This window comes from Mercenaria mercenaria, chromosome 2 (genome assembly GCF_021730395.1).
Source record: "Mercenaria mercenaria strain notata chromosome 2, MADL_Memer_1, whole genome shotgun sequence".
NCBI classification, from domain to species: Eukaryota; Metazoa; Mollusca; class Bivalvia; order Venerida; family Veneridae; genus Mercenaria; species Mercenaria mercenaria.
The window spans coordinates 34,184,066-34,198,973 of record NC_069362.1 but is presented as its reverse complement, the minus strand read 5'-3'; the positions used below and the strand labels follow the sequence as shown (position 1 = coordinate 34,198,973).

Here is a 14,908-nt window from a genome sequence, read left to right as displayed (position 1 = left end):
CACATCGGTGAGGGGTAAGTGATTTGAAACCAGCGACCTTAACCACTCGGCTACGGCGCTTATCTTGAGCCCTGTGTTGGTACTTGTAATACTGTATAGTAACAAATACAAATATGACAATAAAATGCTGATTAAACCAAAGAAGGATAGTAACAGGCTGTTTCTAAAATTCTATCATTCAGCTGGTACCGTCACAAATAAAAATACAAATCTAGAATGTCTCATGATTTATTTTAAATATGTCAACATTGTAGAACAAATGGTTTACAAATAAAGCTGAAAATTAAAGACATATTTATAAAGGATGTAAGTAAGTGTACTGTAGACTACCAAATATTTGAAAATTTAAAATAAATATGCTATACATTTCATTAAAAGATTTGTTACTGTATATTATTAACACAACTTAATATTTTCAAATGTGCCGACTGAATTCATAAATAATCCTGAACTTAATAACCTGAAACAGAAGACTTTGCAAAACAAAATTATGAATTTAAAATGTCTGTTATGTACAGTTAGTAGTTAAACTACAATGCTGGAATGACAAACTGTTGCTGAAAAAAAAAACACACACAAAAACCTTATTTTTTGTGTAAACTGAAATGAAAACTGAGGACAAAGACACTAACTGTGTGGAGTCATAGCTGACTGAAAAAGGTGGAGGCTGAGGAAAGATTAAAAACACAAAGCATACTCCATGCAAGGAAAACGACTGTAAGTAGCTTTCTACAATTTACTCGCGTATTTTATGTATTCATTACGACAAAAATGATGAGAAAACGAAACCATAACCAATAATGACTACGACATTGAAACAGGACATTGTGTTCACAGCATACACGGTCACCTTTACTTCATATAAAAAAAATTATGAAACATTTTATATTATTAAATTTTCTTACAAATAAACATACCAATTTTAGTTTTTCAGAACTTTTTTAAGTCGTATTCCTATTACCTATCAAAAGCTATTAAGATTTATGTTCCTCAGAGTGCATGCTGAAATAAGTTAATCAACCAAAATTGTAGCCCTGGCTGAAACAAAATACAGTATCTGCTTAAATTTTCATCCTTTTTTAAAATTAAAGAAAATGTTGATCTCTGAAAAGCAATGGAAGGAAAGAAGCATTTTAACATAAATTCAAGGTATACGATAGATGTATGTATATGTATACATGTACGTATGAAACTGAAACAGATGAAGTTGTAAAGTATCTGAGTATTTTAAACGAAAGCATAGCAATATAGGAAAATGTAAATTCAGTAAAAGTTAGATGAAAATAAAAATATTTTTAGAGAAATGCCTGATTGTTTTTAAAGCACATTTCATTGTTAAGTAATACTAATAAGTAGGAAATATGCTTAATTTCAAATATGTTTACAAAGAATAACTCACGATCTAAAATACAAAATATATTAAAAGCAAGACAAGGTATTAATGTTACCATTGTTGGAAATAAAATTTTTACTGTTTAAACAAGATAAGCAAGCAGTTACCAACTAGACTATGGCAGGTAAATTAAGAATAGTGCTTATAAAAGGTACCAAGAATAAAATACTCTATTTATTCTAGCTACTAATATCAGTGCACAACAATAATTTTATGAAACATGCCTGTTGAGAAGACCAAAGTCCATTTAACAACAGAAATTTGTCACACTTCTGATCAATTACCAGTGTCTGTTTACATTATAAAACATGATCAACGACTCATATGAGACATGCAAGTTCACATCTAATGTGGTGGCCTTTGCCAGCGGTTCTGTCCCATGGGTGGTGGCGGTCGATTGAATCTTCCAGGTGGACCACCAAAAGGGCCTCTTGGCCCTGGAGGCCCTCCCATTCTTGGATTGAACCCTCTAGGACCTCCTGGAGGACCCCCTGGTCTAGGATTCCAACCTGGTCCAGGACCCCCTGGTCCCCTAGGACCATCTCCATCACCTCTTGGGCCAAAAGGTCTTAATGGAGGAGGACCTCTATTCCCCGGTGGGCCCCTTTCTTGAAAACCACCCCGGCCTCTAGCAAATGGTGGCGGACCATCCATTCCCGGACCCCGAGGACCCCTTGGTGGGCCAGGTTGACCAAATGGTGGAGGCGGACCATTGAAATTACCTGGAGGAGGGCCTCTTGGATTCATCCCTCTAGGAGGTGGTCCCCTTGGTCCATGACCCATCATACCTGGCATTCCTGGACCCCCTTTGTTTGGACCACCTGGTGGACCCCCGGGAGGACCCCCTTGATTAAAGCCATGGTTACCAGACTCATTTATTGGAGGTTTATTATCACCTTGGTTATTCTGAGAATTTGCAGCTTCTTGTTCTGCTATTTTGTTTCTCAAGTTGGACAAAGCATTCTGAAAGTCTTGTTGTCCATTTTCTGATGATGAATTTTCATTGTCTTTGTTATCTTCTGGAGTATCCCATTTACTGGGTCTCCGCCTTTCACGTTTTATTTGTTTATCTTCCTGTGATTCAGAGTTCTGTTGATCTTGACTTTGTTCAACGTTAAACTGATTTTGGTTTCCTCGACCTTGGAAATTTTGATTTCTGTTTGCTGCACCAGGACTACCAACATTTCTTTGTGGAGGCTGGGATCCAAACTGATTTGCCCTAGAACTAGGTGGTGTAGGATTCCTTTGACCCCCAAACCCAGAATTAGGTCTACTACCTTGACCTTGGTTTCTATTCTGATCTTGATTAAAATTTTGATTTGGCCTATTTGGTTGACCCCTGTTAGCATTATTTTGACCTATATGCTGATTTTGAGCCCTGTTTTGACCTTGCCAGGATTGCTGACCCTGTTCAGCAGGTTCTTGTTTAATTGTAGCCACCGGTGGATTAAATCCTCCAACAAAGGCAGTCTGGGCACCGTAAGCTATCGCAGCTAACTGTTCATTCTGCTGACTTCCATATTCTCCTAAAAGCCCCTGCCCTGGCTGTAACTGTCCTAATAAATGCTGTGCCCCTACAGCAATAAGACCCCTTCCAGCAAACTGCTCCTGAAGTTGGGAAGATGTAACCACCTGCTGAGCCAATTGAGGAAATTGCTCTCCTCCAAATGCCTGCCAAGCTTCTGGTTTACGGTCCTGAAACTGATCTTGTGCTTCTGCTTCACCACTATACTCTTGTTTAATGAAATCAAGAGCACTGCCACCTGCATTCTGGTCATAGCGGGCTCGTTTTTCAGGGGGCTCATTACTTCTATCTCTATGGCGCTGAGCACCAAAATGATCAGGAGGAGGGGGTGGGGGAGGTTGGGAGCCCCTTTGTGAGGGGTTTTGTGAACCATGGAAGGTTCCTGGTGGCAGCGGAGGCTGAAAAAGAAAAGGAAAACAAAATCAGAACAGTGCAACACAAACATCGTAGATGAACCTCCATGCATTTTTTGATAGTATTTTCCAAAGAACATTCACTGTTTTAAGTGTTTTCACATTTGAACCAAATGAATAATTGTTGTGTAATTCGAAATAGCATTGTCATCATTTTTTATGTTTTCTTTTGTTTATCTGTTTCAACTGACAATGTGCCCATAAACTGGTGCCAAAGAATAAAATTGAACATTTACTCACATGGAGATTCATTGGTCAAAGTAATCAACAAATTTACCTTTTAATACAGGAACTCAACAGAAAATCTTTATGGCAATATTTGTGATCAAGTCATGAAGTTCAGAAGTGAACATTAGAATGAAACTGTAACTTACAGTGGCAGACTGGCCAGGAAACGCCTCCAGTACCTAACCTAAAATATCCCTTATTTACCCCTAAACTGCGGCTTTATGCAACAAGGTTCACACAAAATCTTTTAAGAATCAGTATGTGTACTGATTTATATTCAACGTATTATTTTAAGTAATTATAATTCATTTCCTGGTAAAAGAGCATGGCCCATAGTCATAACAACTGGATAAAAGAATTATTTTTTCCCTGTATTACTGCACCATTTAAAACTTCTAACATTAAGGTTTAGTGTGTCATTTATGGCATATATAAAGACAAAGTATATGTGTTTTATTATAATTAAACTATCATATTATTATTTTCTTTTTAAAGCATTCTAAGTGAAAAATTGCATGAAAGTGAACAAGGAAAATATACAGAATAAGATGTTGGAAAAAAGACATGTATTTGCAAACGATAAAGTTCATTCATTTTGTGATAGAGGATAATGAAAGAAAAAAAATGCTTTTATTTATAGACAAATTTTTCAGAAAATTTACAATGACTATAATTTCTTAAATCTATCAATATTAATGATACCAGGCAACTATGTCTTTTCTACTCAGTCTCGAGACAATTTCCCCCTTATTTCAAATTCAAACAAAATAAGCTGCAAAGTTTAAAACTTTATCAGGAAAACAGGATATATGAAAGAACATTAAAACATGGATAAAAGTGATTGTATGAAAATGAAAACGTGAAAGAACACTTTTATAATAACAACACAACCCCTTCTTAGTTTCTGCAATACCATAAACATAAGTCAGCTGACCTAACCTCTTCCTTTCAACAATGCAATTATCTTTAAAATGGATATTCCAGAGAGGGGAATATTTTGAAGTATCATGTCTAGTCTCTCAGATAATAGCTATAAAATTACTGTTCCACAACGATAATGTTACTCTTTATTTCTAAAACGGGTACAGAAATATATTGATTCTACATGTATATGAAGAAAAAAAAAATGTTTTGATAATATAATTTCTTGTGTTCTGTGCTAAATTCATACGTCTATTCTGCCTGCTTGCGTCATTTTCGCTAATTCCGAGTATTAACATTTAACAAACACAAAACTTTTAATATGCCAAAATATCTGCCATCACGGCATAACTGTATCTTAATTCATTAATATTTTACTGCACACAAAATGCCTTTTCTTAGTATACTGAATGTGATTAACAGACTTTTTCATTAACAAAGGCATAAACATAGCAAAGGTACTTCAAAGAAGGGGAAAATGTATCTTTTTTTAACATATTTGGTCTAATAAATTCAGAATATAGAAAATGTAAGAGATACACAATGAATACACATATGCTGCACTTTCTGTATAAAAAATTGTTGAAATCTATTTTTATGTTAAAAGTATCAACGACTAAATGATATGACATACTGATATATATTATGTTTTAAATGGTTTACGGAAGGATTATTTGTACAAGACTTGTATAAAGTTATCAACAAAAAAGATCCTGTAAGATCCTGCAAAATGTGACTTTTATCCAAGCTGGAACTATATAATGCATTCAAGGACGAGTACATACAGATACATGTGTAACACTGAAACATGTAAGGCTTTAAAATAGCTCTAACTTTTCAAAAAGCTACGTATAAGCAAATTATTATGATTATAAACAAAGAACCTTCCTCATTCGGTGCGTTTCCCTAGGGTAAGCTACATCATAGGAGTAAATGTTAAATGCTAGTGTTTATTCTCCATTATATATTTGGAATCTTAACTACCTTTGTAATCTTAACTTTTTGTGAACTTTTTTTCATCCAGACAGTTGGACAATAGTTTCAGTAGCTTAAAGAGATGACAATTTTCGTATGTTAGCATAGAGTAATAAATTGTAAGTGGTCTATTGGAAGCAAAAGCACAAAGTCATCTCGACAGACTCTATAGAGCTTAATGTTAGTGATTTTGTTTTATATTCTAAGTTTCATATATTTACAAAAATGATGCTGCCATAAAGTAAAGAGAAGGTATACATACCGATATGATCTTTCAATTAACAATAGATATAAATGCTACCTATTAATAAAGTGTATTTTAATTTTTTAAAGAGAATGATATTTATAATCACTGCCTGGCATGTTATTAGGCTTGTAAACTAAAGTGCTGTTAACTGAGACTTTGACCTTGAAGATATGACACAGACTTCTGCATGCAATACACTTTCTCATCATGCTAAATGTAAAGCCTTCAAAACTTTAAAAACTGAGATACGAACACTTCAACCTGACGTACCGTGTGGTTACTATAGAACTCCCTTTGGTGGCAAAAAACTGCTTTAAACGATATTCTAGTCCTTCTAACATTGGAATAGCACTCACAAATTGTTAAACATAAAATACAGGTATGATCAAGATACCAGCTTCCTACTGGTGATATATTCGATATGTTTTGCTGAGCTACCTATTCTGCAGCAAATGTAAATACGATAGTACTATTTCTTGCATCCTTTTCCTCCCTCACAAATAAACTGCTTATTTCTACTGTTGAGTAAATTTCGAATTATATATTAAATGAAACATAATGATAATAATTTATTTGACGAGTTTCTACAGTGCCTTGAAGCTTGCATTAATATTTGCTATGAATAATTGTAGTTATCAAAAAACTGTTACTAGTATTGAGTAAATGTTTTTACATTAAACCTTGTTTATTATTATAATAAACTTTCTAAGGCCTACCACTTACATGTAATGACTGACGTGATGTATATATCAAGGAAAGAAGAGAATAAATAGATTCAAGAAAATGATATCTGAAATTACACGATCATCATGCCTGTTAGTCACATTCACATGTGAAGTTTATTTCCCTGGAAAATATTTTTGACAAACAAATGAAAGTACAAGAAACTTTTTTTGAAGATAATACCATGGCATCCTAATGTTTTTACAAAACAATAAACAACTAGAAAAAAAAAACATTTCACTAAGTCAAAATGATTTCTGTAGGACATTAATATAAAGCATGGGGCTCTAACAACAAGATTCATGCAGAAATAAGCAACCGCAAAACTTAAACAGCCCTGATGAATACGAGACCCTTTAGAGACCTATGAACAAGATGACATCAATTTTGACACTGAAACTGAGAGACAGGAGGTGAAAGGAATAAAATATCTCAATTAGAAGGTGGTAAATATCCCAAGACACTGTTTAATACGAGGAAGGAAAGCTATTCCAGCCGTTAGGACGAAATGGAGCAGACCTGAAACAAAAGACACTTGACCTTTGATCTCACCGTGTGACCAGGACCTTAGATCTCAGTAGTACACTCTGCATGTCATCTTGATGAGGTAAAAACTAATGCTAGCCTTCCAACGGATTAGAAGATATGGAAAATACATAAAATAAAGCTATTTGACCATTTGGGATATGTCTCCAAAATGACAAAACAGATAGATGGACATGACTGTGCGACTTCAATACAGAAGACATACTCTTCGTATCTGTAGGCAGAGGTGATACTGCTTCAAATGGTAAGTATATAACCAGGGAAACATCACTTTGCGGAAGTATACTATTGGAGCAGTGCAAACTTTACTGACAAAAAAACAAATGATTCCTCTCTGTACTCACTGTATAATTTATGGCTTTACTTAATTAATTTATTCCATGACATAAACCCTATGCATGTGTTTCCATAGATGAAGAGAATATGCTTTACTACATTGTATTTAGATTATTGAAATAACACTTTAATAAAGTACTGTAACTTCTTTTCTTTGGTAAAAAAACATGTCCCCTGCAACACAAACATGCATGTATAATATGGGAAAGGTAGTTGCAAGTTTCTTGGATCAACAGGGTTCATGTCATATGGTGACTTTTTTACTTTAATTGTGTAATTATATCACTGGACCAGAAAACTGGTATTACATCCAGCACCTGGGTAAAATGGCCAACCTACTGCAATCCAGCAGGACGGCTTCCTGAAAAACCTCTACCCTGAGCATGTCTCAAGTCCAAAGATTATCCAGAGAGGTAATGCGAGACAGATGGATGGACTGGTAGAAAACGTGGACAAAAACATGTCTGCTTCGATGAAGGAGTAGGCACAAGTAACAGGAACTACAACAAAAGAATCTAGCTACATACAGAACCAAAGAATATAAATTTGGATGACTGAAGTTTTCCTTTTCTACTAAAATGCATCAACATTTATAAATGAAGAAAAAATTAGTAAACACGTCCCAAGACGAATATTATTCAAGCAATAGCCATAAAAAGCTTTAAACATTTGAAACATAGAGGCCACGCAGATGCTGAAAACATTGTCAACCAAATAAATCAGGTGACAGGTTTTTAATAACTTGTAATATCTCTGCATGCGTACTGTAATTTCGGTTCTTAAATACATAAAAGCAACTCAGATAAATAGCACAACAAATAAAAATGCAAATATATATATATTGATCTCAATTTAGGTACTGAATATCTAATCATTTCAAACAGCTAAATGTAGGTATTGAATATCCAATCATTTAAAACAGCCGAGGGTGAAAATTGGTTACTATAAAGGACGACAGTTTCTAAGCCAAACCAAAAAGTATATACATTTGTAGTAAGTTGAGAACTTATTCAAAGTAACTTTTCAAAATAAGTATCCAGTGTACGTGATAATGAGATTTCAGGAACTGATAAGTTAAAAACGAAATCCTTTAAAAATATTTATAAATCGAAGAACTCAAAACATGTAAATCCAGAGTTCTAAACCTTCAGAAATGCTTTTAACAAATGCATACGAAAACTTGTTACAATACAAACCAACAGGAAGTGATGGCAGCATTCTCAATTCAGACATTCAAGACACTCATTTAAATATTCTAAACCTTTCGTTGCAAAAGTCAATATTAGTTATGTAAGAGCTAAAAGTAAATCATTGAGTTTTAGGTGTCTCCATAAGCAAATGTGAATGACTACTGGGTACAAAATCCCAATACTGAAAAGTTAATGTTTGGTTTAACAGAATCACATTACATATGGACAATCAATAAACTTTATTTGAATTAACATTTGATATTAATATTTACTGAACTGGAACTATTATGAAAATTCTAACTTTTTTCTACCATGTCAAAAGCATTAAATTTTATCAAATTTTTCTATAGATCTCTCTAATTTCTATAAAATAAACGAACTTTTCTACAAAACTAAATAATGCCCATAAACACTTCATGAATACAGAAGGTGAAGCAACAGACAATTTTTCATTATGGTCTTAACATTTACCAAATTATAGAGCAATGAATATGCATATATTCTTTCACCTTTAATGGCACCATGTTAACTTTCTCCAATGTTACATAAAAAATCTGAAATTATGCAGATGTAAACATGGCAACAAGATATAAAGGGCATACTAATGTCTCTACTGTACACATGTGTAATATCTGCAAAACATTATTTCAAAGACAATGAAATTGTTTGCAAACTACAGGTAAATAAGCCAAAGAAAACCTTATTTCAGATCGGATACTTTTGTACTTTCTAGCATGCAGCCTAGGGTCCCTTTTCAAGGTGTTTAAGCTGGTTGAACAAGTGCAAGGTTGTAACATGACGTGCTTAGCTATAAACAAACATTATGGCCACAAGCTAAGAACCATTATCAAATTAAGGCACTACATTATATATATATGTGTTAATCAGTAATATATTATGAGATGAAAATTTATGGTTGAAAGGGATTTAAGAAAAGAGCAACAAGAGAAACAGATGTGGAACAAAACTGCAATAGCAGACATGACTTTCCATTGAAAATAGGTCACAAATGAATTTTTAAATTAGCTTATTCTTTCTGGGACATGTGGGAAATAAAGTAAAAGCAACAATACTTTATACACTATTTCAGCAAGTGCTAAATGTACATTTAGACAACATGATAATGTCAAAAGTATAATTTTCCTAAATGTTTAAGTGGCGCAAAAGGCTTACTATATTATCATGGTATACATAGACTAATATAAATTCATAACTGAACAGTCGTTTATCAGATATAGTGGAATGAATGCATAATGAAATGGCAAGAAATGAAGAATGATTATATGCAGATATTTAAATGATATGAAATAGGCATGAACAAGAAAGTGTTGGTAAATAACCTAATGCTACGAAAAATATTCTTAGTAAACATGATGGTATGAAATTATGTGAAATCATTATACATTACTGTTCCCATGATATGAAAATGATAGAAGAAAACAAATCAAAGATTCCATAATTTACCTTGAAACTTGTTAAAATTTTTAACTAATGTTTGGAAATGAATTACACTTTCAAACACAGATTTAATTAATAATGGAAGTATTTTTGTTAAATTAAACTTCTATAAAGTGTAGAAATTAAAACATTATAACTGCATTTATCTCGGCAACAGTAATTCAACTGAATTCATAAAGTATCATTGTTTTTCCAAAGCACTCAATAATCCAGCACCATTATTTTTAAACTGTTAAGTAGAATGCATGTCACAGCATCCACTTTTACTATATACACCATGTGGTGATTACTACAATACATAATATAGAAAGAAAACACAGTGATCAGTTTGTATAGTTATCCATTTAAGACACTTCACAACAAAACGAGCAAAGAAAATATTGAACTAAACACCAACTATGAATCAGTATACTAAGTAACCTGTCAATTTTATTGATTTTATGAATAATCAAAATCGTAAGAATAAATTTAACTCATCCTATTTAAAAAAAAATATAATTATAATTGTTGCAAATTCTTATACTTTATATCTTTTAAAGTTTGGTCTACAGCTATTTAGGATAACCAAGGGGTTCATACACACTTACGTACTATATACCAATTTGTTACGAGAAAAATTCAATGCTTTTACACCGAGTAAGGCCAGAACTCTTGAATAATAAGAATTTATAATAAATATTATATTCTGTTCAACTTCTAACAACATGTAATAGTTTTTTTACTTTTCTCATGCAACAAAGTATTCTGTATCAAAATCTGACCTACAACTTTAAAGAGTAACACAGAACCTCAATTGTAATGGTTAAAATTGGGCTATACAGAGCTTCTACCAATACAATCTACCTATCTCATTGAGGCAATTCCAGTTTCTGCCTACCTTATATTCTACTGATTATTCAGGCAATTCAAGTGTCTGCCTTCCTTATATTGTACTGATTAATGATTATTCAAGCAATTCAAGAATCTGCCTTCCTTATATTGTATTGATTATTCAAGCAATTCAGAATCATGCAATACTGCCTTCCTTATATCTGTATTGATTATTCTAAGCAATTAGAACTGGAATCTGTTCTTCGTATGTTAGTTTATAGTCTGATAATAACAGGTTATTAATAAGAGTAGAGGGTCTTTCTTCAAGGTGATGTGGCAAAGCATGCTTTACATTACTAAAGTAATTGTGACATGAAATTTCCCCAAAAACTGTGATATAAACTTATAAGCTAAAGTAATACATGTTTAAGCAATGTATACAAAAAAAATCAACTGCTCCAATCTCCCTGGACATTTCCTCCTCAATCATGGTTGCATCATGCATTCTGGCTTTAAGTGTACTACTATGTCAATAGCTCAGTAGCAAGTAAGATTACAATTTCCAGTGTTTCCATAAAAACCTCAAGTATTTATACAAATGAAATGATTCCGAATCCATTAAATCTTTTGGACTGACTAAACATTATATTAAGGGGTACTCGTGCAGTTTTGCAAAGATGGGGTTACTTGGCTACATAGACGACAAATCTATGGTTTAGTTCCTGTTCTCTTTAACACTGAGAATCAATCTTAATGTTCAAAGTAATTCCATTACAAAATCTCTCTACAGCTACATAGAGGTATAAACACAGATACATTCAAAATTTCAATCGTCACTATAATTAATGTTAATATTAACATCTTGTTAAAAGTTTTGAAATTTCTATTTCAAAAATCAAGAATTACATTTTTATTGTATAATAAATTATGGGCAACCACACATTCACAGAGTTGCTCTTAGTAATATTAAGTAGAATTATAATAACCCCAATGCATCTCATGGTTTTATTCAATCACATTAATTGAAAGAAAAAAAATCCCAGAATAGACATAGACTTTTTCAAAAAAAAAAATATGTAATCAAAACAATTTTATGCACAATGCAAGAATAGAAAGTGTGTACAAGTTAGTAAGTAGTTGTTGCTAGTACTGGTATGTACACAGATTTGGAAAATACGGGAATACAACACACATATACTAAAACAAGTGAGCATATTTCTCAATGTCCCTGTACATAAAGCAACCCACCACAATCCTCTACTGTCTCATATATACAAGCATGCAGAAATTGAAACTATATCAATGTCATCTTGAAATTCTTTAAGGCAGAAAAAAAATAACAACATGATTTATAACTCATGATTATTTAATTATCAAAATTGAGAATCTCTGCTTCAACTTCTTATGTAAAACAAGAGCTGTCACTAATGGTGACAAATGCCCCCCCGCAGCGCCTTGACCTTTGACCTGGTGACCCCAAACACAATAGGGGTTGCGTACTCAATAAATACTATCAGCATGTGAAGTTTGAAAGTCCTGGGTGCAGTGGTTCGCAAGTAAAGTGCCTTCATGCAAAAAGTTAACATTGTGACGAACAAACAAACTAACTAACGAACGAACTGACAGTTGAAAACTAATATGCCTCCCTTCGGGGGCATAAAAAATAATCTATTGTAGTAAACATTATAGCTCTTCCTTGGTTAAAACCAAAAACAACAAAAAAAAAAAAAAAAAAAAAAAAAAAAAAAAAAAAAATACAAATCTGTTCCGAAATTTCTTTTTCAAATGAAGAAAAATAACTTAAGCTGCTTTTAACATTCTAAAAAGATACATATAGGCTTTTTGAAAGTTAAAACCATCAAACTACTTATTCCCTATACTTGTAAATATCTATTTTTAAGGGAATTATCAATAAGAGGTTTGCAACCAAACTATAGTTTACACTGGCTTGAATATTTCATATATACAGAAAGTGAAAACAGGACATATATCACATGCATCTTACAACAGATGCAATTAATATGAGCCGCACCATGAGAAAAACCAACACAGTGCATTTGCGACCAGCATGGATCCAGACCAGCCTGCGCATCTGCGCAGTCTGGTCAGGATCCATGCTGTTCGCTAATGGTTACTCTAATCGCAATAGGCTTTGAAAGCAAACAGCATGGATCCTGACCAGACTGCGCGGATGCGCAGGCTGGTCTGGATCTATGCTGGTCACAAATACACTATGTTGGTTGCACAGGCTGGTCTGGATCTATGCTGGTCACAAATGCACTATGTTGGTTTTCTCATGTTTGGTTGCGCAGGCTGGTCTGGATCTATGCTGGTCACAAATGCACTATGTTGGTTTTCTCATGGTGTGGCTCAAATTATTATGAAGACATAAGGACAGTGTTCCTATCTACTTCATATAAAGTTATCCTAACCCTATGATACCTCATGTAAAAAATATTTAAGAAGTATTCTTCAGAAAGGAAGAAATCAATATTGAAAGGAAGAAAATAATTTTATAACAGTGACCTACTGGAAGACAGCTACTTATTGTATTACAAACAAAATGGAAAAAGCAAATGATTGTAGTTAAATTAATTTCAAGTACCATTTTAGTTACTATTTTCCTTTTCCCCATCTATGTTTTACAAGATACTTATTAATAATATTAAACAGGTACCGAGGTCACAAGAAAGAAACAAGAGTCAGAATTTCTGAATTTAAACTAATGTACCTGTCAAAACTAACAACTGGCTTTAATATAAAGTATAACACATTCTACGAAAATTTAGGAGAAAATGAATGAAGATGGATGGAAACATAGAAAACCACTACCATTTGTATGTTATAGAAAGCAAAAACACTAGTAAATTTCCCATTTATCAACAGTCAAGAAATATACAACCTTAAAATAGAAGAAGTAATTCCTTACATATATTGAGTGGATATACATTTTATACTTTGTCCATAAATGAACCCGTCTTTCTTACTAGAGGGGAAAGTAAGACAAAGCAAGCACTAAGAAAAATATTGTGTAAATTATCTTCAGATCAGATATACCCTGTATAGAACTTTGTCAACACCAATAGAGAACATATTTAATGAAGATATTAATGTATCCATTTTTATATATTTGAAACTAAGTATTTTCATAGAAACTAGAAAGTAAGACAAAACCACGAGATGCATAAGAAGTAAAACTGAAAACACAGGTCCTATAATTTCTGTTTGCAGAGGATATTGTTTTTGAGTTCTTCAATTTGATCACACGATGTATGGATTACCCTCTGTTGAAAAACAGAAGCTCTTAATTTTTGTACAGACAGTTTGAATGGATTCAAATTTTTATGGGGTTGAAAACAACACTGACATTAAAAGTATGTTAGTTATTCTATTGCTTTTACAAAAAAGTTCTTTTACTAAACCCATTTTTTTTTTTACCAAATCAAGTATTTGAGCTAAGTGTTGTCCCTCATAGCAACTCTGTTTACATGTGTCCCCTATGTCTTACCCTGGAGGACTTACCTGCTTCATGTCTGCTGGAGGCTTGAACCTGTTATCATTCTGGTTACCACGGAAACCACCACCCTTCACTGCCTGAGGTCTCTTAGTCTGACCCTCCAAATTGTACCTGAAGTTGCCAATATATTACTCTGATGTGTTGACTTTGTTTGGGTTGACGTCACACTGACACATTCATTTTATGTGGTGACTTCACAGATCCAGTAGGGAAAGACCACTGATGCCCATTAAGACATTATTTCAAGCATTGCAATACCATATAACTTTCATTGTTAATACCATCTTACTTTCATATGCAAGATGGATAGCTTCTTTAATATGGAACAACTGTACACTCAAGAGTTGACATCATCAAGTGGTATGTATGGGTGTAACCACTCTAATTACAGAGGCCTTCAAATTTCTTTTTCTAGATTAATAACTGTATTTATCACATAATAACCCAAATTTAATACCCATCTTGGTCATGTATCCTTACAGCTAGTGAATCTTATTCACTAAATGGTATGTTGCAGATATACTAGCCTAGAACAGAACAAAGTGAAATTATTTATCTCCCTACTCAACCAAACAAGCCCTACGCCTGTGGGTGCTAAAGCTTGCCATAAGTGCTTGACCTTAGGC

General features: G+C 33.3%; 1 protein-coding gene across 2 annotated transcripts in view; it reads right to left on the bottom strand.

Moving 5' to 3' along the window:
• Window positions 1-212: 212 nt before the first annotated feature.
• The window catches only part of LOC123563679 (uncharacterized), a 35,702-nt gene continuing 21,006 nt past the window's right edge, over window positions 213-14,908 (bottom strand). For both annotated transcript variants that reach the window (XM_045356619.2, XM_045356620.2), the window contains exons 13-14: window positions 14,288-14,393; window positions 213-3,316 (exon numbers count right to left, since the gene is read on the bottom strand). In XM_045356619.2, coding sequence (XP_045212554.2) covers window positions 1,739-3,316; window positions 14,288-14,393 — 1,684 coding nt within the window. In that variant the 3' untranslated portion in view covers window positions 213-1,738. The remainder of the gene's footprint in view (window positions 3,317-14,287; window positions 14,394-14,908) is intronic.